General features: G+C 42.2%; 1 protein-coding gene across 1 annotated transcript in view; it reads left to right on the top strand.

The window, feature by feature from the left end:
- The first annotated feature begins 244 nt into the window (after positions 1-244).
- Positions 245-26,799, top strand: part of LOC114607606 (sodium channel protein type 5 subunit alpha-like) — a 40,316-nt gene continuing 13,761 nt past the window's right edge. Inside the window, exons 1-12 of the mRNA XM_077936712.1 lie at positions 245-1,019; positions 2,321-2,412; positions 3,227-3,427; positions 5,069-5,132; positions 7,300-7,450; positions 10,285-10,479; positions 13,005-13,190; positions 13,600-13,702; positions 15,976-16,205; positions 16,915-17,073; positions 18,016-18,411; positions 21,540-21,920. Coding sequence (XP_077792838.1) covers positions 829-1,019; positions 2,321-2,412; positions 3,227-3,427; positions 5,069-5,132; positions 7,300-7,450; positions 10,285-10,479; positions 13,005-13,190; positions 13,600-13,702; positions 15,976-16,205; positions 16,915-17,073; positions 18,016-18,411; positions 21,540-21,920 — 2,349 coding nt within the window. The 5' untranslated portion in view covers positions 245-828. The remainder of the gene's footprint in view (positions 1,020-2,320; positions 2,413-3,226; positions 3,428-5,068; positions 5,133-7,299; positions 7,451-10,284; positions 10,480-13,004; positions 13,191-13,599; positions 13,703-15,975; positions 16,206-16,914; positions 17,074-18,015; positions 18,412-21,539; positions 21,921-26,799) is intronic.

Consider the following 26,799-nt stretch of genomic DNA (forward strand, 5'->3'; position numbering starts at 1 on the left):
GTTCATAACTGTCATATGCTGAATAAACAAGAAACAAGCAAAGTTAAACTAAAGAAAATGCATTATTTTTAGATTTTTCCTTTTAATTTAAGAGCATGATAGTAAGTAGCATTAATCACATTTATTTTGGTTACTCATATTTTACCACAAGGTGTTGAATATTTATTTATTTATTTGTTTAATTTATATACCACCTTATACCTGGAGGTCTACCCCTTATTATTCAGTGAAACACTATTTCCTTAACACATCATGTACATTATTCATAGCATTCATAACATGTGTGGTTCTCGTTAACTGTATTTTTATGACTTTGAACAAGCCTCCAGAAAATTACCAAATCGCTGAGTAAGTATCACTCCACACTTCATGTACAATCTATGGACTGAATGAGAATCAACCCATTGGAAGGCAGGAATAAACACAGAAGGGATGCCTGCTTGTAATTGGGAAATACAAGAGGTACACCTGATATTCAAATAGGTGCACTGAGGTCTACTCAGGTCTAACTTGAGTGGGGGTGAGGAAGTGAATTAGCAGCAAAATAATGCTCATTTGTGCACAAGCCCTAAGTCTCCTGTTATACTATCTTGCTTGGAACTGCAAAAGTAAGGGGAGGGTGAGTCAAACAGCAGCTCATATGTGACTGGTGGGATGTATTTTGTTTTCTGGATCATACAATGTGCAAGCCTTATCTAGCAGTTGGCTGACAGATGGAAATAAATAAATATTATACAGTAATCGTATAATGAAATCTAACCGCACCTTTGCCTACAATGCCATCATAGCACTTCCATTTTTCCTTGGGCTTCATGTGGGAAGTAGCACATGAGTAGCCTTGATTCCCTCCACACTGGTAATGATTTTGTTTCTCTGGCTTTGATTTTCAGGTATATTTTCACAGTTATTTATACAGTTGAATTTGCAGTAAAAATAGTTGCAAGGGGATTTGTTTTGAATGAATTCACCTATCTTCGAGATCCCTGGAACGTTTTGGATTTATTTGTTTTAATTATGACGTAAGTTTCGGTGTTTCTTCTTTGCAGTTTATAAGTTTTCATACAGGAGAAAAACTAGAGCTAGAATTCTGCTAGCTTTGCATGTGAAGATGCTGCTGACCTTGGGAGCATTTAAACATATAAGGTGGGAATCGCCTAACAAGTTCTGTCATTGTAAGCCCTGTGTGAAAACTTCTGCTTGCGTAACAGGGCTTTCCCTTCCTTTCCTTCCCATCGCAACTCTGACACACCCCAAAATTGGCTCAGGCAATGTGGGGAGAACCCCCAGAACAGTGGGGGAGGGGGAGGAGAGGAGGATAGTTACGTCTGGCAACCTACACTACTTGCATTGACAGGATGTTCACCGTAGGATGATGCTGAATTTCACCCATTGTGGATGTAGTTTGACTTGTTAATCTACTAATTCTAGCTACTATTAGACTTCATGTTGTGCCCTTTGGATGAGGAGTCTTTTGGACTTGTGTCAAATTTTAACTATACGTTGTAGAAATATCTGCACAATTTTGAACAGCCAGTGTGGTGTAGCGGTTAAGAGCGGTAGTCTCGTAATCTGGGGAACCGGGTTCTCGTCTCCGCTCCTCCACATGCAGCTGCTGGGTGACCTTGGGCTAGTCACACTTCTCTGAAGTCTCTCAGCCCCACTCACCTCACAGAGTGTTTGTTGTGGGGGAGGAAGGGAAAGGAGAACGTAAGCCGCTTTGAGACACCTTAAAGGGAGTGAAAGGCGGGATAACAAATCCAAACTCTTCTTCTTCTTATGAAACGGCCAGTCACTTAAACTATGTGTGGAGGTTTGTTTCAGTATAAGCTGAATGCTAGTACAGCGTGTGGTGGAATGGAATGGTCTGTGGCCCTGCCCTCCCTGAGTTTACATACACACAAAATGGGGCCTTGTGCATGCAAAGTATCTGCTTTACCACTGAGTGAGTATGGCCCTTTCCCAAAAACAATATACACACATGAAGCTTCTTTATCCCAAATCAGATGATAGGTCTTTCTAACCCACTGCTGCATGCTCCTAGCAAGCAGTAGCTCTGCTTGAGTTTCCTGCTCCTTGAGATTACCCCCCCCCCCCGGAAGTGTGGGAGATTGAACCCAGAGCCTTTGGAATATTAATGCTGTGTCCTACCCCTCAGTTGTAGCCCACATGCCACACTAATAGCCCATTGTATGGGGGAAGCAGGGATTGGCGGGGGCAGGTAAGAATATGTGTGCAGAATAGAAAACTATAGCTACCAGTAGCATTGTCTTATAAAATGATGAGTCTGTCGATATCTTTTTTCATATTTTGAAATTTTCAGGTACGCAGCTTTGGCTTTGCCTTTTAGTAGCATTTCAGCTATCCGAATTTTCAGGGTTCTGAGAACTTTAAAAGCTGTTTCTGTAATCCCAGGTGAGAGGCTCTTTTTCTTGCTTTGTCTGTTTGTTCAGTTACTAAATTTGTCTTCCACCTTTCACTCAAGGAATTCAAACTAACCCAAATAAGAAACAGTTAAACACAATCTATTATGAAAATTCAATGAAACAGTAAGTCACAAAAGAGAAAAGTTCTGACAACACCACAATTTATAGATTAAGGTTACCAGATTTTTTTTCAATGAATCCAGGGACACTTTTCAACTTCAGTAGGAATGATAGGATTTTGTCAGGGGACTGATTTGTAAATCCAGGGACTGTACCCGAGAAACAGGGACGTTTGGTAACCTTATTATAGATCAAAGCTGAACTTTAAATGGTACCAGAAGACTATAGCCTATAGGGAGCTTGTTCAAATTCTGGTGCACTTCCAAAAACAAATCAGGAGATAGACACTATCAGAAGGTGAGACACTGTTATGCACTCCCATCTCCCCACCCCTAAAGCACATTGCAATAGTTGGACTTCAGGGCTATGCTTTCCATAGCATAGACCCATTAGATGTCAAAGCAATAAACAACTACCTGACATTCAGAAGACATCTTAAGGCGGCCCTGTTCAGGGAAGTTTTTAATGTGTGATTTTACTGTATTTTTGGTTCCTGTGGAAGCCGCCCAGAGTGGCTGGGGAAACCCAGCCAGATGGGCGGGGTACAAATATATTATTATTATTATTATTATTATTATTATTATTATTATTATTAAGATAATAACTGAGAAACATAATTCAAAAGGGCTGTAGTTTTTGTCCTCTGTTATCAGTCTGTATAATATTTACTCTTCTGGTCATAGGACTGAAAGTCATTATAGCTTCACTTCTTCAGTCTGTCAAGAAGCTTGCCAATGTGATGCTGTTGACAGTTTTCTGCTTGGCTGTCTTTGCCCTGGTTGGCCTCCAACTCTTCATGGGCAACTTAAAATATAAATGTGTCCATGCTTCTTACTTGAATAAGAGCATCAGCACGGAGGAGTCATGCACATTAAAGGATCCAGGTAAAAACACCCTCCTTTAAATCTGTAGCATATTGCTTCCATAACCCTGGTACTTTTTGTACTGCCAAAACAGTGTTTTACTTTCGGATCATTCCTAAACTGGCATTTATAAATTAATACAATAGCATCCCACGCACCATATTATTATGTGGTTTTGAAGTTTCATTGAACCATGTTGAGTCAGATTTAGACTTTATAATTTGCTAGCATCTTTATTTGTGTAAGAACTAATAGTAACAATAATAATGCTGTCATGTGACTTGAGCTGAATTATGTACGGCACACAGACCAACAGCACAATTCAGCCCAACGCAGACCTGGATTTTTATTTTTTTTAAAAGGGTCTGGAGAGAGAGTTCCAAAGTTGTGGAACCACCACCTGGAAAGCCCTATTCCTAATACCTCCCCAGATAATCTGGGGCTTGCCATTCACTGGTTCCTCGACCAATCCTCCATCTGCATCTTCCTAACTCAGCCAGCCCATGACATAGCAACTTCCAGCTTGATTTCTCTTCACTTTCTTCCATGTGGGATATAAGGAGGAAGGAGATTGGAATTCACTTATTGAACTTAGTCTATCCAGCCTTGGCATGAGTAACCTAGCCTTATTGATGAATTCCTCTGAGGAGTCAAGGACCCCAGTGCATCCCGTGGTAGTGATTCTGCCTCTTTTGGAGCAATCGCCTTCTGGCAGAAGGAAAAAGTGTTTAAGGAGACATCCCGAGGGGCAGTCAGAATGCTACTGAGATGGATGACATTCTGGTGAGGTGGGGCCTTCTTCTGACTCCCTCCCCAACTGGTGACTGAAGGCAGATCTCTTCCCTCCACTCCACAGAGAGTGAATTTTCTTCTGCTATCTTTGGGACTGGTGCTCTTTTGGGGGAACCACATGGGCTTCAGTGTTGACTTATGTGAAACAATGCAAGCGTAGAGTGTATGCATCAGCCAACATGTCCTTCAGCAAGCAGGCACTGCAGGAGGTGGTTCAACAACAGGGTGGGGGCAGGCCACAGGAGAGCCTACTCAGCTGGGCACTCCTAAGAACATGCCATCCATGAATCTCTTCCTCCACTCCAAAAGAATAGAATGTTGGACTTGCATTCATTTTCTGCAGGACATGGAGGAAATCCAATGCTCTCAGTGCTTAGGGTGACTGCAGTAGGCGGATGTATTGGGTTAAAATGTAAGTACAGCAGTACGTAGTAAAATGAGGCAGGGAGGGTGTGTCCAGGGGTATGTTCCCTGTTGGTTTTTCTGTTCCTGTTCTATTCTGTTTGCCAGTTGCATTGCCATGATTGCATACTGTTGTGGAAACTGGGGTGGTTTACTCTTAGGGTGTCATCAATCTGCATATCTTGCCTAGTGAAGTGAGTGGGAGACACAACCCACATGTGGGTCCCCTCCATCCACTGCAGAAAATGAACTTCTCGCAAAAAGTCCAGCATTCTACTCTCTCAATCAGATCAGGGGATACTGCTGCAGGGTCTGATGGACCAATTTCATGTGGCTTGGTGGGTCAGACGCAGGTTAGCCACCTGACTGGGAGTTTGTTATTCAGCTGATACCTACATCCATTGTATTGTGAGGTAGGAAGAGGCTTTAAATGACTATTACTTTTGCTTCCAAAATGTTTGCTTCCAGAAGTATATCAGAAAAAGAATTCTTCTACTGATGTATTGCTGTGTGGATACACCTCACATCCCAAGTAAGTGTAACTGAGGACCAAACTAGACAAGATGTTAATTGTTAAAGCTATAAACGGCTATATACTTAAAGGAGCGTCTTCACCCCGTCATTCAGCCTGGACACTGAGATATAGCTCCGAGGACCTTCTAGCGGTTCCCTCACTGCAAGAAGTGAGGTTACAGGGAACCAGGCCTTCTTGGTGATGGCAACCACCCTGTGGAACACCCTCCCATCAGATGTCAAGGAGATAAGTAACTATACAACTTTTAGAAGGCATCTGAAGGCAGCCCAGTATAAAGATGTATTTTATGTTTGAAATTTTACTTTGTTTCTGTATATGCTAGAAGCCACCCAGAATAGCTGGGGCAACCTAGTCAGATGAACAGGGTACAAATAATAATAATAATAATAATAATAATAATAATAATAATAATAATAATAATACAATTAGCAATTAAAACAATTAACATGCTTAGTTTTAAAATTTAAACAGCAGTCATGCATGACTGGGACGTTTAATAATTTCCTTCTATGCTGCAGACCTGATAAAAATCACCCCAACTCTGTTGGTGGAGAAGCATATCTATAGTGGGTTTTCCCTCATTCTGAAAGGCAGAATTTATGCAGTCAGAGACCCCCTAACAGTTCTAGTCCCTGCCTTCATTGGCCTAATAAGAGTAAAAACAAAACTAATCCTTACCCCAATTCTTAGCTAGGGAGGAAAGTGTATCAATCATCTCTTTCCATTCCCTTCAGATTCTGAAATGCCTTCAGGCAAACAGACATGAGTAAATAAGATCAAGCACAATAAAAGGTCCTTCTACCTTGAGTGTGCCTTCCCCAGAGGATTCCCTGGCAGGAAGGGGTCAAGAAAACTGATCCACCTCCAACACACTCCACTTAATCAATGTACCTTATTGACCAGTCTCCCCTTTCAATAGTAGATGGATCTGACTTCTGAAAATGTATCAGAAGCAAAGGAAGAGTGGTGCTAGATCAGGCCAAAGGTCTATCTAGAAACACTGCCCAGCATGTCTTTCACAACAGCCAACCCAATGTCCTTGGGAATCATCCTCTCCTGCTGTTGTTCAGAGGCATGCTGCCTCTAATACCTGATGTAGGAGAGCCATCATGACTAGTCGTTCGGTCAGATCTTCCACTGGGGAGAAAAAAGAAGAGGAGGAAGTATGTAGGATAAACTTTCCTTGTTACTCTAGTCATATCTAGAAGAGAGTCTCCAAGAATCTAGAACAGGCTTCCTTAACCTCGGCCCTCCAGATATTTTGAGACTACAATTCCCATCATCCATGACCACTGGTCTTCGTTAGCTAGGGATCATGGGAGTTGTAGGCCAGAAACACCTGGAGGGCCGAGGTTGAGGAAGGCTGATCTAGAAGAACATTTACATGTCACATCTATGAAGTCATCTGGACAGTCTTCCTAATATGGTAAAAGTGGGAGGAAGTCTTACACTCCAAAGCAGGTTTCAAGGAACATGTTATCTTTGTACAAGCAAGCAGTCACCAGAGACTATCCCCAACCACTCACAGAAGAGCCTCTGACCTTTTCTTGGTCCTCTCAAAATAAGGTCACAGACCACTCAGTTATTACCTACCTTCATCTTCTCCTCAGAGGTTCAACACAACTTAACTCACAAACAGTGCAAAGGTTCCCCTCATGGGATCTCCACAAGGTATTCTGGGCTTTAAGTAAAACAACAACACCTCATTGAGCCAGTGAAATAAGTCTCTCAAGGTCACTCCTTAGCACAATTACATCTGCCAGGTGATTCTTAGAACTAGGGGTACTGTCTATTAAGAAGCAAATCCTTCACTCAGACCCTTCTGCCTCCACCATTTATAGTTACTGCTCCCACACGGAATTTGAGATAGGATGGGCTAGTCCTATGCCATTATGCCTTTAATAGCTTTCTCTGAACATGTAAAACTTTTCTGTAGCAGGGGAATAAAATTATAACTTATCACAGGGGCCAGTAAAAATGTTGATAACGTTGGTTTGATTTTAATAAACTCTGTTCAGTATTGACGTTGAGACTGTAACAAAACCTAGAAGATTAAGTATGTTTGAGAAAGATGTGAATGTCCAGGTTCCACTTGTGAGGTAAGCAGTCAGAGAGATCTTTTACTTGAAAGTTATCAGTAACATAATGTATTCTCTTTTATAAGTGAAACTGAATGTAAAAACGGAAGCTATTATTGTGTGAAACATGGAGAAAATCCTGATGATGGATACACCAGTTTCGATCATTTTGGATGGGCCTTTCTATCATTGTTCCGACTGATGACACAGGATAGTTGGGAAATCCTCTATCGGCAGGTAAAACTTTTTATTTTTTAATGTACTGTTGGTATCTACTCGAAGGGTAAATTTCCTTTAACACAGCAGGGACATTTGGGTTATGGCTCCACCTTCTGGTCAAGTCAGAAATGAACACTTCGGAAGTATACTGGAAGTACCATGATGCTTCCATGGACTTCCATACAGGAAACATACCCTTTAATATTTCTCAGATGAAAATAGTAACATTTTTCACTCCCTCCCACAACTGAGCCTCTTCAAACCCCCGCCCCCATGTTTTTGTGTCCCCCCCCCGCCCCGCGGAGCACTCCCTATTTGAAGAAGAGTGAGTGTCATCACCACTGCACCAACAGAACACACACCACCATCCTGAGAAAACACCTTAATCCAAATTTTATTTTATTTTCTTCTTTGGTGGGGTTACAAAAAACAACCCACACACCAATAAATACATTTTAGAAAAGGGCAAGATTAGGCACAGATGTGCAAAGCTTTTTAATCATCATCATCAATACCCCTTGTGCCCCACTCCTGCCCAGGACAGCAATGCCTGTACCTCAGAGCTGGCAAATCACGCAGGGCTGAGCCTCGGTAGTGGCAGCCTTTTCTCCTCTTCTCCCGTTCTCCAGCAGCTGCTATGAACTGCTCAAAGGAGGAGGTTCTCAGTGGCAGCCAGGGAGAGGCAACAGGATGCTTTTTCGTAGCTGCCACTGCTGCCGCCACCACTGCTCAGGACAAACACTGGCTTATTCTCCTCTCCGGGCTCAGCACTCTGAGGAAACAGGGACCTTCCAGGAAAATCGGGACACTTGGAGGGTATGAAACATAAGCTCGGGAATTTAAGGAGAAACTTAGAAGCAAGCAACAGAGATCAGCAACAGAAAAACCCCATCAGGAAGCCTACTTCCAATACTAACACTGAACAGTTTAATAGGGGGAAAGACCTATAGTCTTCTTTTTTTAAGTGCAGACAATTTCCACTGAAGGTACACTGAAGGAAATCTACGCTTCATGTTGGTACCAACCGTACTATTTCACTTTGGCTAGCAGGGATGGTATGTTGGGACATAGCAAAGCTAATCCTGATAGGGTGGGTCCCTTGACTGTACCCCTGTGTAATTTATCATGGAGAGACCTGCTGCAGGACCCTCCTTCCAAATGCAGCCTCTGCCTCTGCATAATTATCAATTGTGTAGTGATGAATGAAAGTGTTTGGAGAAGCCCATGCAGCGTCTGTACAAGCCTTATGAAGAGCACCATTAGTAGTGAAAGCCACAGAAGCAACTGCAGCCCTAGTGAAATGAGCGATCAATCAAAGGGTAAGTGTAAAGCTGTCAGAATCTTATGACGGTCCCGTGAAGGGAACCTGTGTGCCATGGGAAGTCACTTCAGTATAGCACCTCTAAGAAAACATTTACTAGAAGTATAGAAGGAAGGAGAATTGGGTTTAGAAAGAACAGAGGAAATTGGGTCCACCGTTAAAGAGGGCACGTATTGCGGTGAGACCTGGACAACCAACACCCTGTGTTGTGGGTGGGTACAATTGGTAAGCCACAACACCTGATTGGTAGGTCCCTCGAAGCTGGGTACAATCTGGCCAAGGGGACGCAGTTCAAACAGTTCGAGGGACCTATTTACGCACGTGACCCAGAGCTTCCTCTTTCGGCGCGTGCATTTGGAACACCCGCCCACCTCTCCCGACTTTTAGGGCTTGTTGTGCCTGACCTTGATATGCCATTGTGTGTCATCTGTCGTTGGGACAGGGGCACGGCAGGAATTTTCCCCACTTGGCTGATTGGCTGTTGCCATTTGGGTTTCGCCTGCTGCGTAGCAAATCGTCACAACTTGTAAGGTTGCAGATAGGCTCTGGTTCAGGTGATGGGGATGGGAGAACACTCTCGCCATCCCTATGTGAAGGGTATTCTGTTAAAGGAATCCAGGGACTTGGTGGTTTGGTCCACCCCTGTGAGGGGGTTGTGCCCGTGCCTGAGTCCAGGGGGACATTTGGGTGGTGGAGTTAGCCCCATTCCCGGCTTTCTGCTTATCCAGGTGTTCACCTTTGGCTGACCTATGCTGGTGCCCTGGGTCAGCACTACCTGCCTGGCAGGGAGCTAGTCGAACCAGAGCCTATACAACCAGTCACTTTCTGTAATCAATAAAGTTGTGGCCTAAATTCTGCCAAAAACCAAACCAAAAATCTCAGTCGTGTGAATTTATTTAGGGGGGAGCTTTCTTGGTCTGAACATGCAAATGGCTACAGCCTGCTTCTTCGAGGCATTTGTGTGAAGGCCCTTCCAAAGGCCATTTTGCAGGAATGATAGTAGGTCAGTCACAGATGTCCTCTTAACCTTGTTCTTGATGCACCAAGCACGAACAACCTTCCACCTTGCTTGTTGAATGCAAATGCTCAATGGACATCATGACTGACAGTTGAAATGACCTCCTATGAGGTCATTGTGCCTTTCCTTCTCCCATATCATCCATCCTGAGTTTTGTGGTTGATGTCAGGAGGAATCCTTCTCATCTCTTTGGTGGGCTTGGCCTGCTATAGGATGATGCGTGAGGGGGATTTTTCTGTTGTTATGTGCATGTGTGCACCTCCCAACTCAGGATTCCCCTTTTCACTGAAGCCTTGATTGTGGAGACTTTGATGGGTATCCACTGGCAGGTAAAAACAATCTTATTATCTCAGATTTTTTGAGTTAACTAGGAGACAACAGTGGTTGCTTGACCTGATGCCGTTGCTCTATTACTATTCTATTAATTGGATTATTTTAACATTTGCTTTTATTCTCTGATTATTGTTTTGCTGAAAGACAATACATGATGAGTTATGTATTTCATGCTTGCAGGTTATCAGAACATCTGGGAAATCTTACTGCATCTTTTTTGTGATAATCATCTTTTTGTGCTCATTTTATCTATTTAATTTAATCCTGGCTGTTGTAACAATGGCATATGAAGAGCAAAACAAAGCAACACTTGCACACACAAAGGCAAGGGAGCTGTTACTTCGTGAAGCAAAAGAACTACTAAAAAAGGAAAAGGTTTGTAAAACTTTTTAAAAAATTATTATTATATACTTAGCCTAATTGTTTTTATTGTTGTTGCTGTTGTTAACAATAGAAATAAAGTATGTATAATTCTATTGTTGTATCTTCATCCATGATAATTACTACTTAATTATGGCTGAAGTTCCAATAACAGAATTTAATATTTAATACTTATTAAATTTCTGTAGGGGAAGAGGAAAAACATTGCAACATTAACATGTGAATTAAATGAAATACGTTAATAGATGGTGGCAGTAAAAATGCTGAAAGCTTTTGACTGCAATTGGTGATGCGATGGTCTGGAATGTGATTCTCCACTTTGCACTCTTTTTGCTGTTTGTCATAGACTGACCTTTTTATCTATTTACTTAGAAAAATTAAAAATTGCTTTCAAAATAAATATTTTCAAAAACTTACATAGTACAGGATGGCTTGCAAACATGGGCGCAGAGCAATCCAAACTCTGGGTATAGGGCAGTATATAAATTCAATAAATAATAATAAAACTGGATGTGGGTGGCGCTGTGGGTTAAACCACAGAGCCTAGGACTTGCTGATCAGAAGGTCGGCAGTTCGAATCCCCATGCCAGGGTGAGCTCCCGTTGCTCGGTCCCTGCTCCTGTCAACCTAGCAGTTCGAAAGCACCTCAAAGTGCAAGTAGATAAATAGGTACCACTCCGGCGGGAAGGTAAACGGCGTTTCCGTGCGCTGCTCTGGTTCGCCAAAAGCGGCTTAGTTATGCTGGCCACATGACCCAGCTCCCTCGACCAATAAAGCGAGATGAGCGCCGCAACCCCAGAGTCGGCCACAACTGGACCTAATGGTCAGGGGTCCCTTTACCTTTACCTTTAATAATAAAACTACAGGAAGCCCAAGGAATTGTTTAAACCCATGTAAATTATGCTGGTGTGATTTACCCTTATTCCAAACAGCATTCAAGAGTGGGGCTATGAGCTGGCCCAAGCCTAGCAGAGGGAAACAAGCTTTTAAATTATGCCAGTGTAACTTCCACAGGGTTGCTAGGCCATGTGATAGAGCTGAATGGATTTTGGAATGCCAAAAAATATCCCCTTTTCTGGACTTGCCTCAGCTGAACCTCGGCTGTGCTATGTCTCTGGCTGAGCAGGGATGAGGGATTTCAACTGGCATAGCTTTGCCTATTCCAAACTCTGCTCATACCTGTAGGTTTGTATTTCTTGCTTAATTAAGCGAAAAGCCTTAAGAATACAAAAATATGCCTTGAAGAAATATCTTCAAGGAACGATATGCCTTCTAAAGTTTAAAAGTATCTTCAGGAATTGAAAAATGAAAGTTGTTTGGAGGAGATATCTAATAATTCAAAATGAAAGCTTTAAATTCAGGGTATAAAGTTTGAAAGTAGCTAGCTCAATATCTGTTTCAAAGAAATATTCTTCAGATTGCCTGTAAATCGGAGGTGGGAACCTTTTCTGGCCTTTGCACCAAATTCGTATCTCCCTTCCCTGTGGCAGACAAAATCTGAGAGGTGGACAGGGCAACTAATCTGTCAATCAGTACAACATCAAGTCACTACAATTTCAGGTGATGCTGTGCTTTGGAGTCCCAGTTCTTGGGACTAGAAAGCACAGAGCAGCACTGTTTGAAAGCATGTTTGCTCTTTGCAAAAGGGGTTTTGAGGCATTCCCCTGCTCTCCTGTTTGAGCATCCATCACAGTAGCTTTTCAAGCAGGAGCATGATGGTGTCTGAAAGCCTCTTTGCTGTTTGTTCCCTGCTTCAGTTTGAGCCTCTGTAGGAAGTGTGCGTGTGCACAGAAACCTTAACCACATCTGGGAGTGATAATACCCAAGTTAGAAGGTCCAAACTGCTCCTACCTCATGGTTCCGGTTTCTTCAGAGCAGGGGACATACCGTAATTAAGTTGCTCTCCTACATTGCTGAAGTCAATGGTGGTTCTGACTATCTTGGTCTCAGTGGTGGGGCAAAGAATAATCTGTCCCTGAATGCACTCACCTCCAGAGCAGCAGCAGAATAAATAACACTATATCCAGTCAGGTAATCAAGGCTACATCTGTCATATTATATGTGGATTGTGATAGGGCCTCTTTTGCAAACAGTAGTGCAAAAAGTCTGTATACTGCTCTTGGGTTATGTTCTTAGATAGTATAAATGCTCTGTTTTGGGGCAGAACTAGATATTGTTGCTGAGATAATGTTTCCAATAGTCCTAAATGCTCACAAGTTGCTTAATGAAACGAACAGTTCTTACAAACATGCACAGAGCCTGTGTTGCAAAGATTGAAAAATATATTCCTGATCACAGAGGTGAAACTATCAGCGACTTCCTCTAAAAGAGTGTTTTCTTCTCAATGTTGGTTTGGGGAAGGAGATTTTGTCTATTTGATCTCAGAGGAGGCCTCTCTCCATGCTAACTGCCTTCCTATTTTCAAGAAGAACAGGCTTTTACAAGATAAGATCAGTATTTCCTCATTTTGATTACCAGTTATGGGCTAATTGCGCTTACTTGAACACGGTCTATTCCAGGAGTTGGCTTCCCAAAGACAAATTGCATCCTTGGATGAAAACACTGAAATGTCAAGTGTGGAATTCAAAAATAAAAAAATGAGGAAAAGCAAGAGGAAGAAGAAAACGAAAGACAAAGAGCCAAAAACTTATGGAGAAGATGAAACCCTGTTTTATACACCACCTGATAAAAGTCAAAAGGAGCTTGTGAGTTTTAGCTGCAACAGCTTCAGTGGCATCTTTTTGTATGTCAATTTGGAAGTGCCAAATAGAGCTTTATTAAATATGAACCCAAAAATTTGGGATCCCCTCCAAACAGATGCTAAAAATTTCTACTCATTTTTTGCAATTCTTTCTCTTCTAGCATTTCCATGACATCAGAAATATAATGTTGCACACTGCCCCAATCATGACAGTAATTCACAAATTAGCTAACTCTGGCACTAGCTATTTTGAGAAGGACTTATGTTGTTAACCAGCTTTCGTTTTTAGATTTCTTTAAGGGTACGTTATTCTATCTGCTGCTACATTAATTCATTGGGAATTGTGTAAGTAAACGGAGAGATAATTGTGTCACTTCAAATATTCACTTTGGATTTGTTTTCTGCACCCAAAGAAGGAGCTGTTAATGTCCTATCACCTACCCGTTGACACTCCTGATGATCCATTTCAAAGACAACGGTTAACAAGTGCTGCTAATGTCATCAGCAAAACCATGGGTGAGTTAAAAATAAATAAAACAAAGTTTTAAAGAGGTTGGGGGTAACTTCTACAGTGTTTTTAAGTATTTTGTAAAAGATAATCAAATCAGTATTCCTTAAAACCTGAAAACAGTATATATTGAAAATTATGCTGAAAAACTAGGAGAGTACCGTAATTGTCTCAGGAGTGAGGGCCACTCACTGGAAAGCCCTGGCTCACACTGCCTCTCAAAATCTTCACATTTAAATAAATCATAAAAAATTGTTTACCAATTGGGGTTTGTTTTTGTTTTGCCGAGCCTTTAGCATTTATTGTCGTCATGTTTCCATATTCATTTCAACAGTCAGAAGAATACATATTAGTACTTCACTCATAATTTGGACCAAATATAGGACTCACTGCTTTCCTTAGCTCAGTTTGTGTTCATGGTTTTTGTTGTTTACTTGGTTTATGATGACACTGAGATTGTAACTCCAGTATGGGTATGTTTTGCAGCCTGGAATGTCAACAGTGAGCTTGGTTCTGATGTTGATCTTTACTATTCCATCTGAAAAACTGGCCTGCAAATTCAAATTATCTGCGTAACGGAGTAAATTATGTAAGGAGGGAACTGCAGCCCAAGATAGGAAAAGAGGTAGTAAGGAAACACCTAGCTACTTTAAATGAATTCAGATCTCCAAGGCTGGATGAGCTGCATCCAAGGGCACTAAAGGAGCTTGCGGATGTAATCTCAGAGCCTTTGTAAACTCAGACCTTTGAGAATTCTTGGTGAACAGGTGAGGTCCCTGCAGACTGGACCTTCAAATCTTCAAAAAGGGGGGGGGATAAGACCCAGGTAACTATTGATGTGGGACGCAGGTGGCGCTGTGGGTAAAAGCCTCAGCGCCTAGGGCTTGCCGATCGAAAGGTCGGCAGTTCGAATCCCCGCGGCAGGGTGCGCTCCCGTTGCTCGGTCCCAGCGCCTGCCAACCTAGCAGTTCGAAAGCACCCCCGGGTGCAAGTAGATAAATAGGGACCGCTTACTGGCGGGAAGGTAAACGGCGTTTCCGTGTGCTGCGCTGGCTCGCCAGATGCAGCTTTGTCACGCTGGCCACTTGACCCGGAAGTGTCTCCGGACAGCACTGGCCCCTGGCCTCTTAAGTGAGATGGGCGCACAACCCCAGAGTCTGGCAAGACTGGCCCGTACGGGCAGGGGTACCTTTACCTTTACCTTAACTATTGATCAGTGAGCTTGACACTGATACCAGGAAAGGTCCTAGAACAGATAATTCAACAGTTGGTCTGTGAGCACTTAGAAAAGGATGCTGTGATTACTAAGACCCAACATGGGTTTCTCAAAAATAAAGTATGCTAGATGAATCTCTTTTCTTTATTTGATGGAGTTACAAGCTTGGTGGATCAGGGGAATGCCGTGGACATATATTGTGGACATATATATATTGGTTTCAGTAAGTCTCTTGACAAAGTCCCCCATGGCATTCTTGCAAGGAAGCTGCTAAAATGTGGATTGAATGAGGTAACTACCTTTATGTTAGAGGCATGACTTTTGCCCAGATTTATTGTGCAGTGTAGTCTGGAGTTTTTCCAATGCTTTCTGGGGTTCCTCTGTTCAGGGCCACTCTTTTACAGTGTGCAAAGTTCCTTGCACATAATTGTGTGTTCATACAGTCCGCTGCTGCATGTTAGGATTTGTGGGATGATGTAGTGTGTCCCAAACTGGTATTAGAAGTCCAACAGAACAGCACTATGTCAACTCAGTCACAAGTTCTGTTGAATTCAGTGACTGTCTTAGGTTTGCAGGGTTTGGATTGTTGCAGAGTAAAAAGAAAGAAGAGAAGAAAAAAAGATTGAAAGAGTGGCTTGTGTAGGACAAGGGATTTGAGAGAACAAGTGCAGATCCTTTTCAAGTCAACCCAAGAAGATATGGTCCCCCGCTTTAATCAATGGATTGACAGCACTTGAATGGATTGCTTATAGACGCAGACTTTGTTTGGATAAATACGTATATTCATATATGTAGTAGGACAATAATATTACATATCTGTATAATAATGTATGGAAGTGTACATTTAGTGTACTATATCTTTTTTCTTATTGCACTTTTTATTTATTTTTCATTTGCACTTTTTCTCTTTTCTCTATTTTGTACAACTGACATTTTCTTAATATATATTTTTTTAAGTCAGAGGGGTGTGTGTGTGTGTGTATAAAGAATTACCTATGTTTTACCTGAAATTGTTCTCATTTCATAACTCACTGTGCCTGTAATTATGTTCCTTTTGTTGTTTAGAATGGGAAGAATCAAAACTGGAATTCCCTCCATGCTTGAAAACTGCTGCCCATAAATATCTCATCTGGCAGTGTTGCCCACTCTGGTTGCAAATAAAGAAAATGGTGAAGAAAGTAATGATAAACCCTTTTGCTGAACTATTTATTACTCTGTGTATTATAGTGAATACTGTTTTAATGACATTCGAAAGAGTTCCAGAAACAAAAAACATAGTTTCCACAGGAAACAAAGTAAGTGAAGCCAAATCCTTATTAAGCTACATGGGAAGAATCACCTTTTTATTGTTTTACTGTTGGAGAATTTTGGAGTGCCTTTGAACTAAAATTTGTGCCTAGAAATTACATTTAGTGTGTACCTAAAAAAATGTGTCCATACAAACCCTTTCTTCTCTAGTGGGTACTAGGACACCATCAAGTGGGATTGCGTTTCACCTGTTGCTTGAGGCAAGAAAAGCAATTATCAGCCCACAGGAAGCTCTCTCTTACCCTCTCCCTTGGAATGTCAGCTGAAATATCAGTTCATTTTCCTGCCTCACTTGAAGCAGTTTTATATTTCCCTTGTGCACTATTCTGGCCTGTTATTTCGCTCATTGTTATTGTTATTGTTATCTGCCAGCTCTGTCTGTGCTTGTAGGTTAGAGTTTCTGTGTGAATCTCATAGTAAGATTGAGAGAGTTAAATTCTGCCCCCGCCCCGCAGGCCATCATGTACCTTGATGTGTGTGTCCTTTTTCCTTCATACCTTTCCACCCTTAATTAATTACGTTTGTGATCAGACACTCTTTCCCACGTTAATGGTTTTCTGGTGCTGGTTGGGGCTAATGGAAGTTGGAGTCCAGTAGCATCTGGAGGGCCACAGATTAGCCACCCCTTCCCTAAAGGCATAGCTTGAATTTAACATATGGCACGTTGATTGTGTTCTGACATCATTTCTCTTGCAGGTTTTCACTGCCATTTTTACAGCTGAAATGATCCTCAAAATAATTGCTCTTGATCCCTACTACTATTTTCAAGAGGCTTGGAATATTTTTGACTGCCTTTTGGCTGTTTTAGGTATAATAAGCTTGGTCACGAGGCGTCCCCTATCAATTTTCAGAATGGTAATGATGACTCTCCTGTTATAGTCACTTTAATTCTTCCACATTAAATCTATGGAATCTAGGGCTTAATTTCCTTGACACATTTATTTATTTATTTTATTAATAGTGAGTATATGTGGCAAAATCAGTAATTTCAATAAATTATGAGCAGATGACAATCCAACTGAGGAAACACTTAGAATATAGGGTTGTCATGAAATCTCTGAGATGCTTTAAAATACATTTTTACCTGTTCAAGAGAAAATAAAATAGTAAATTATATTGGTCACACCCACACTAGACATTTACATCACACGATTTCTCCCAAAGAATCATGGGAATTGTAGTTTATAATTCCCAGCACTTTACCAAACTACAGTTCCCATGATACTTTGGGAGAAATCATATGCTTTAAATGCCTTGTATAGATATGACCATTGGAGTTTAAATTGCATTTTCTGCTTGGCTTATGATACTGTGTGACAATGAATCCCAAGACAGCATTTTATTTTAATGCAATAAGAATAGAACAGGAGCACAATCACAGACACACCCTTTCAAGGGTTTTCTTTTGAATACAGGATTGTCATGAAATAAGTCTATTTCATTAGAGATGTGTTCTGTGAAACAGAGTGCATGCTTGAATGCATCTTACTTTAGAGGAAGAAATTTGCATGTTGAAGCAAACTTCCATCCTCCTTCTCTGGACCAGGAACTGCAAATTCAATGCATATTAGATGCATATTCAAATTCAGGTTTCATCTATCTGCACTACATTATTTTTGAATGGTTGCACATCACAAAGTGTATTTATAGCTTCCTTTTGATGCAAATATGCTTAATTACATACAAATCATGCTGGTAGAACAATTTCTCTATTTTTAATAATACTGGAAAATCAAGACTTAACTTTCTCCTTTTTTTGCTGCTATTCTCTCCCTATCCCCTGCCCCCACCCTACAGCTGAGAATTTTCAAATTGTCCAAGTTTTGGCCAGCATTAAATAAGCTCATGAAAATAATGTGGAAATCAGTGGGCCCACTAAGCAACCTCACACTTGTTCTGATTTTTACCGTATTCATTTTTGCTGTGGTTGGCAAGCAGGGCTTTAGCCAAAGTTACAAAACATTTCGAGAAACATGTGAGAACAAAACGCAGATCTGCAACAGTGACAGTACCAATGCCACCCATAAATGTCAATTACGATGGCATATGGAAGACTTCTTACATTCATTCCTTGTTATATTCCGAATTCTCTGTGGAGAATGGATCGAAACGATGTGGGGCTGTATGAAAGCTGCTGGGGAAGGATGGTGCATTTTCCTGTTCATGCTGGTCTTGCTTTTAGGAAACCTAGTGGTAAGTTTTCAAAGGATTTCCTTCTTCTATTTTTTTTTAAATGATTTTTATTAATTTTCCAACAAAGAATAAAAACAAAACAATAAACAATACACAAACAAATCAACACATACAAACATATATAATTTCATAACCTCCTTTTCTTAAACCTCGTTTCAGCGACTTCCCCATACCTCCCTTTTCTGCATCTCAAATGTTAAAATTTTTTCAGCAACTTCTCATTTCAATTATCATATTACTTACTTCTCTTATCCTTTTTCTCTTACCCCATTATTTACAGCTGTAATTCTATTTTTGTTATTACCCTTGACATTTTAACACTCATTAATTTTGTAACAGTTCTTAAGATACTCCTTAAACTTCTTCCACTCTTCTTCCACCGACTCTCTCCCCTGGTCTCGGATTCTGCCAGTCATCTCAGCTAGTCCCATGTAGTCAATCACCTTCGTCTGCCATTCTTCTAGCGTGGGTAGTTCTTGCATCTTCCAATACTTTGCTAAAAGGACTCTTGCTGCTGTTGTAGCATACAAAAAGAAGATCCTATCTTTCCTTGACACCAATTGGCCTACCATGCCCAGGAGAAAAGCTTCTGGTTTCTTGTAAAAGGTACATTTGAGAACCTTCTTAATTTCATTATAGATCATTTCCCAGAAAGCTTTAATCCTCGGGCATGTCCACCAAAGGTGATAAAAGGTACCTTCAGCCTCTTTACATTTCCAACATTTATTATTGGGCAAATGATAGATTTTTGCAAGCTTGACTGGGGTCATGTACCACCTGTACATCATTTTCATGGATTTCCTTCTTCTATGGGACATATTTAAAATTATTTCTTCAGTAGGATTGTTTTCAAGAACGTTCTACACAATTTAGCTACGTCAGGCAGCAGTGGTAAAACCACACCTTAAGAAACCTTCCCTTGATTCAGACAATCTAACTACCGTATTTTTTGCTCTATAAGACTCACTTTTCCCCTCCTAAAAAGTAAGGGGAAATGTGTGTGCGTCTTATGGAGCGAATGCAGGCTGCGCAGCTATCCCAGAAGCCAGAACAGCAAGAGGGATTGCTGCTTTCACTGCGCAGCGATCCCTCTTGCTGTTCTGGCTTCTGAGATTCAGAATATTTTTTTCTTGTTTTCCTCCTCCAAAAACTAGGTGTGTCTTGTGGTCTGGTGCATCTTATAGAGCGAAAAATACGGTAACTATTGGCCAGTTGCTAATCTCCCTTTCCAGAACAAGGTTCTGGAGCGAGTGGTCGCAGACCAGATCTTGACGCTTTTGGAAGAAACGAATTTTCTGGATCCATTTCAATCAGGGTTTAGGCCTGGATTGGGCACAGAAACTGCTTTGGTCGCCCTGTATGATAACCTCTGTCACAAGAGAGACAAAGCATACATGTCCCTGTTAAATCTTCTTGACCTCTCAGTGACTTTCAATACAATTGACCATGATATCCTTCTGGAGCAACTGTCCAAACTAGCGGTGGGTGGCACGCTTTGCAGTAGTTCCGGTCCGACTTGGGTAGACATTTCCAAATAGTGTTGTTTGGGAGTGTTCTTCAGCCTTGTGGAGCCTTCATTGTGGGGTTCTTCAATGTTCAGTTTTAGCCCCTATGCTATTTAGTATCTACATGAAACCACTGAGTGGAGTTATCCAGAGGTTTGGAGTATGTTGTCAGCAATCTGCTGATGACACACAGCTCTACTTTTCCTTTACATCTGCAGACGAGGCAGTGGCATAGCTGTCAACTTACAGATTTGAAAATAAGGGACCAGCAGCCTTGAAAATAAGGGACCAGCAGCCAAAATAAGGGACCTGCAGCCTCACCTGTTCCAGGCACTCCAGTCTTCCTGTCCTCCTGCAGTCTGGTCAAACTCATGCTGGTAGCTTCGAGAACACTGTCCAACCAACTTTGTAGCCAGAGGTTCAACTGAATAGAATCTGAATCACATGCACCACAAGGCCTATGCAGCCTCAACTTAAGATGGCTCCCCGGCCTGGCTTTGCACTGCAAAGTTTGCAGCAGCACGTGCAACAAAATGGCGTCCAGCATTCAAAAAACCCCTCAGCTTGCATTAACTAGCCACACACAAGGCATGCAAGCTCCACCCCCCCCCCAGTCGTTCTTAGACTTCTTATTGGGTGAGCAACGCAGCCAAGCAACACAGTTGGAGCCTCCCTCCTCCCTGGCCGGCAGGGTGGGAGGGAGAGGAGCTGCTTCCTTTGAAATTTAAGGGACATCATTTAAGGGACATCCATCAATAAGGGACAGCAGGGGGACATGGCGCTGGAATAAGGGACTGTCCCTTCAAATAAGGGACACTTGACAGCTATGGGCAGTGGATGTGCTGGGCCGTCGTCCTGTCTCAGCAATGGATTAGATGAGAGCCAACAAACTGAAGCTCAATGCAGATGAGACTGAGGCACTGTTAGAGGGTGGCTCCCTAGACACCCATTTTCCCATTCAGGAGATCAGCTGATAGGAATGCCATTAAAAACACAAAGAGAGTCAAGTACTGGGCCATTAAAAACAATTCACCATACAGATGTTGTCAGTCTTTCCTCCAGCTGAGAAGTGGACAGAAACAGAAGACTTGAGAGGGGGAGGATGGCATGGGTAACAGGGGACGTGATGTCACCACAGGAAAAAAATACGTCATTTTAAAATAGAGGTTTGGGAGCAGAGATTTTGGGAAGGAGAAGGGAGGGGTCAGAACTCCATGCAGAGACCTGGGAGCATGATTGGCTGTTGCTTTGAACCCAAGTTTGCTGAAGCTATGGGAGAAGCAACGAGAGGTACTCCCTCTGTTGGATATTCACTATTTGATGGACTGATCCAACACCCTCCACCCAAACTCAGGTTGCAAATGTGTGTGAAATAAACCATATTTCATAAAGACATGACAATCTCCCCTGTGCCTCATTCCCAAGGAACACAAACCCTGGTTAAGTGCCAAGACCCCTGGAATCCTCCTACCACTCAGCAGAGATTGGAGTGTCCTGTACAATACTGAATGAATGGGAAGTCCTTTTTCTCTGGGGAAAACAGGAAGCAGTCGAAATGTGTTACTTTCCAAAATACCCTTTTCCACTCTCATTGTTTGCTTCATCTGGTTACTTTTCATTCAGGTCCTCAACCTCTTTATCGCTTTGCTCCTGAGTTCCTTTAGTAGCAGTGATTCAGAAACTGAGGTAGATGAAGAGCAAGCTAAGCCTCATGTGATCCTTGCTCACAGGGGGTTGCAATTTGTCAAACATCTGCTGTGGAACCGCTGTTGCAATGCCCTTGTGCAAAAGCTGAAGAAAGCAAGGACCAAGACCAAGGAGGTGACCATCCCAAAGGACGGTGCCACTGAGCCAAGGAAAGGGGTCCAGGAAAACTATGCTAGTGGTAAACATTTGGAGAAGCTGCCGGTGGATCATTTTATGACAGACTTTAATACATTTGTCTGTGCTCCCCTTGCTGAAATGGAGACTTTTGGTGAGGAAGAAATTGATTGCAGCAAAGAGGTAAGAAACAGGCCCCACAAATGGACCTTTCTGGTAGACTGCTGGCATAGATAAGCCTAGCCAAGGGGGTTGGCTATGGTGAATAAATAATTTCAAGTATACACCATTCCTATATGCCTCCATTGTGGCTGATCCATGTTACATATACGGTGGTACCTCAGGTTTAGTACTTAATTCGTTCCGGAGGTCTGTTCTTCACCTGAAACTGTTCTTAACCTGAAGCACCACTTTAGCTAATGGGGCCTCTTGCTGCTGCCGCGCCGCCACTGCGTGATTTCTGTTCTCATCCTGAAGCAAAGTTCTTAACCCGAGGTACTATTTCTGGGCTAGCGGAGTCTATAACCTGAAGCGTATGTAACCTGAAGCGTATGTAACATGAGGTACCACTGTATTGGAATATTATACATTATTAAATTTGTAAATGTATTTGTTAACTGATGAACCAGATTCCATTTCTGTTTGTATACGAAGGCTTTGAAAACTAGTAGTCTAGCTTGTGTGCAGTGTTAGGAACAAAATATATTTACTTTCATACTTTTCCCTAGGAGAACAACTTGCAAAAGAGAAGAGAGAAATTCAAAAGGTCAAGACAAATGCTGTCTTCTGATATTTCTGAAAGTACCAATGTTTGGTCTTTGAATGTTCCCAAGGTAAAGCAAAGGAAAATGATCATTATAGCTCTATTGCTTGCTGAGAGTGGCATTCTGCATTTCCAGGGAAGTGGTATATTCTACTTTTTTTTTTTAGTGTATTCCACTTTTATATTGTGGAAGTATTTTTGCTTCTCTCCCTGAAAAACAAAGGACACCTACCGTAGTTTGGGGGTAGGTCCTTTCTCTGAGGCTGGGAAAGCAGTCTTCATTTCTATGTCTGTAGAAAGATGCTTGATCATCCTGTATTTGGGTTGGTGAGCTGTAGAAGAGCTCACCATATTTTATAAGCTCTTGGCAAAAAAGGAACATTTCTCCTAATATGCACATTTTTGTAAGCAACTTCACCATATATAATGCATTTTTATATGCTATTTTCACAAATACAGTCGTACCTTGGTTGTCGAACGCCTTGGTACTCGGACGTTTTGGCTCCCGAACACTGTAAACCCGGAAGTGCGTGTCCTGGTTTGTGAACATTTTTTGGAAGCCAAATGTCCAACATGGCTTCCGATTGAGTGCAGGAAGCTCCTGCAGCCAATTGGAAGCTGCACCTTGGTTTTCGAACCATTCCAGGAGTTGAATGGACTCCCGGACTGGATTAAGTTCAACAACCAAGGTACCACTGTATCAGCGGTGGAGGAAGCCGCTTGGGCGCCTGGGGCAGTGCGCCCAGGGGCAGCGCGAGCTGCACATAGGCGCGGGGTACACTGTGGGGCCTCCAGAGTCTGCCTGCCTCCTTCCACTCAGCCTCCCTACAGCTGGGGGGGGAGGCAGGGGGGCGGACCATTTGGGCATCACAGAGCCTGTGCCCGCCCAAGCCACTGTGTCTCTCCCAGGAGCGCGCTGCAGGCCCCGCAGTGAGTGCTGCCCAGCATTTTGTCACCCCTCCTTGGTGGTGACACTTGGGGTGGATCACACCCACCACACCCCCTTCCTCTGCCCCTACATGGTATATGCATTTTAGTACACTTCTTTTTGGTTGGAGAACTGCCTTGCAAAATTTGGAGAAATGTGAATTTCAAAGGATAGCTGTGTTTTGGTGCACGTATTGTTTCAGGAAGTAAAAATCATATTTCAATGTGAATCCAAACAAATTTCTCTCCCACATCTGTGGTGGTGCCTAGTCAGTGGATTGCTCTTCCTATTGAAGTACAACCGGCACAACTATTACAAACATTTTGGCTTAAGTTCAAAACTCACTTAATGGCCCTGGCATTTTAAAGTTTGTCTGTTCCACTTGTTTTTTAAACTGCCTCTGGTGCTTTTATTTGTTATTAGATAATCTTTAATTCTTTTATATTAGATATGTTTTATATTTATATACTTCATCCTGGTATCTTTTGTAGATGAAGCCTGGTCTAGAATAATTCTTAATAAATAAGTTGATTGCAAAAAGTGTTTGGATCACAAAAAGCTTGCAGGAGAAGGTTAAGCTTCCCTTTCCTCAATGCTGCTGGTGCAATCAAATTTGTGTCCCCCGAGGCTACATTTCAACAAAAGAAGAATAAATAGTAATACTGTTGCAAGCCATCCCAATCTTCGAGCAGTGTGAGATTCCAGGAGTTTCAGGAGCATAGCAGGGTTCATATTTCCTTCAGATGAGGGACAGTGGAGACTGTGGTGTCTTTACGATATATGGCTTAATTACACATATATACTACCTCAGCCTACAATGTTCATAGCAGCAACACGCCAAAAAAGTCTTGCTTCTCCCTTAGCCATATTCATGGATTCAAGCAGAAATCAGGCATGACTCTCTCTCTGGTTTCCTAGCCTGCTGCTTCCAGACTCTAGCTTCTAGCTCACATAACTCTACTCTCAACTCTCGCCTTTGTCTTCCTAAGAACCAGCCAGTTAAAGGAGGGGACACCACCCATTAGGCCACTGGTGCAGAGCCACTTCCTTTCTTTTCTTAATGGCCTGTTACTTCACCAGGAAGTATTCTGGTGAATACAGATTGGCAGCAGCTCTTCAGAGTTTTACAAAAGAGTATTTCCCAGCCCAGTTTGGCGATACTGGAGATCAGGCACAGGACCTTCTCACTGGATGACGGTCCATTAAGTGGGTTATCATTACCACATGACATCCAAAGGCAGGAAATGCATGCAAATTCAAAGAAATAGGACTGTTCTGCTTTATATTTCCCCAGTCCATTTCCTGCCTTTCATCCATCTGATTTTCTTTCCCAGTCTTCTCTCCCTTCAATCCTTTAGCTACTGTTGTACGTTTCTGTCAAACTAGTAACCATTTTCTGAGTTTCTCCCACATTATTGTTCATTGTGTGTAATTTCAGGTACCGGTATTTCCCCCCTATCAGATCAGGTTTCAGTCCCCCACCTCTCAGCATCTTGCCTTACCGACCATCTTTCAGTCAGCAGCAACTATAGCAGCTCTGTTGGCAAATGGGGTATCCTTGAGAAATGCTAAGTGTCTGCTTGGTCCACACCTGATACTTTTATCAAGCATTACTTGTACCCTTTTAAAATGTGGCTCTTTTATTGGAGGTGTTAGTGAGTTGTTGTTTTTATTCTGATTATATACAGTATGTTGTGATCTTTTCTGTGAACTGCCCTGAGACCTCCGGGTTCAGGGCAGTATATACTGTAAACTCAATAAAAAGATCCCTCTGTGGGCCGGATCGCTCATGGGCCCATGATTTTCGGCATCTGTGTCTGCACAGACACAATTTCCGGCACCAAGGAAGCGAGTCCCCGCGCTGCGCCAATTTAGCGCAGCGCACGAGCGGGCATCTCATTTCAGGGGGGGCTCGGGGCTGGTCAAACTGAAGGACCACACATATCTGCTATTGGGTCCCTGAAGCACAGATTCACACAAAGCGGCAAAACGTCCTTGCAGGTTATTAACAGGATTTTTATTTGAAGTGCATATGCAAAACAAAGGTACAGGGCGATCAGTACGCAACCTGTACACAGTAGCCAGGGTGCGCCCCCTTTATATAGATTTGCAGAGTAGAATACCACCTGATCTCCTGTAAGCCACCTGATTTCTTGTAAACCAAAAGTTATGGCAACTTCCTATGTCCTTACATGGGCTTGCCCCCCCCCTTTCCTTCTTGCACCAGCCTCTCCACACCATGAGCCGCAACACGTGTTCAAATGTAAAACATGTGATTTATACTGATAGCAATAAGATGGGGCTTTCTCTCCTGCATTTTACCTCCTCCCAACTGGGGCCCATTCAACCTTGCTCTTATCTTTATTGCCTAAGCTAGACATTCCAACGAGCGGCCCATTTGCACTGTAACATTTAAGCAAGAAAAGCCTTGTTCTTCTGGCTGGTGAAAAACCTCCCCCATTTGGAAAAAAACCTCGCCTTAAACAGTTTTTGGGATCATATAGAGAACAATATTCTAATGGCCCCTTCAAAACGATCTCCACGGGCCACTTCCGGCCCATGGGCCTTAGGTTGCTGACCCCTGATCCAGAGAGAAAGGAACTGTTGGTCTCACCTGAAAGGTGTTTCTCCCGGATAGTAGTCCATCAAGGCCTCATCCTACATGTGCAAAAGGGCAGCTGCCATTCTGCAATTTATTTCTGCATTGCTTTTAATTTATTATTAAACTGGTTGAAGTTGTTTGCTTAATGCATTTTTTATACTCTATATCATCAGCATGTGTTATTCTAATGTATTTTCTATATTCAGGATTAATTTTCTGTGCCTTTTGTGTTTGTGCTTGTGTTTTCTCTTTATTTTTCTGTCTTCTTTTTGAGTATAATACATCCTTCTGGTCTTGTCATGAAATGTACTGGGAAGATATAGAGCTGGGCAGTCCTACTTCCTCATATTTTACATTCATTTCCCTTCAGATGCTAAGTGTTGATGATTGCCCACTTGATGGACTATAATGCTAGAGGAAACGCCTTCAGATGAGACCAGCGGTCCCTTCTGCATGCAAAGCATGTGCTTTTCCATTGAGCCACCACCCTTCCCCATCATTGGTCAGTTACATTAAGAGGATACTGTTTTTTCATGTTTTGTTTTCAATATTCAGAGCGTGGATCTTGAGAGCAGCTGTTCTGAGGCCAGCACAGTAGATGAGAGGTCTCCCATCTGCATTTTCCCTGTAGTCAAGAAGGAGCCTGTGGCCTGTTTTCCACAAGGTGACAGACTAGCTTTATTGGCATATAATATGATTTTTTAATTTATAATTTATTTGAGATAGTCAGTTCTTTTTTGGGTAAGGTGATCAACAGAGCAGTAGCTGC

The sequence above is a fragment of the Podarcis muralis genome, chromosome 12, assembly GCF_964188315.1.
Source record: "Podarcis muralis chromosome 12, rPodMur119.hap1.1, whole genome shotgun sequence".
Classification (NCBI taxonomy): domain Eukaryota; kingdom Metazoa; phylum Chordata; class Lepidosauria; order Squamata; family Lacertidae; genus Podarcis; species Podarcis muralis.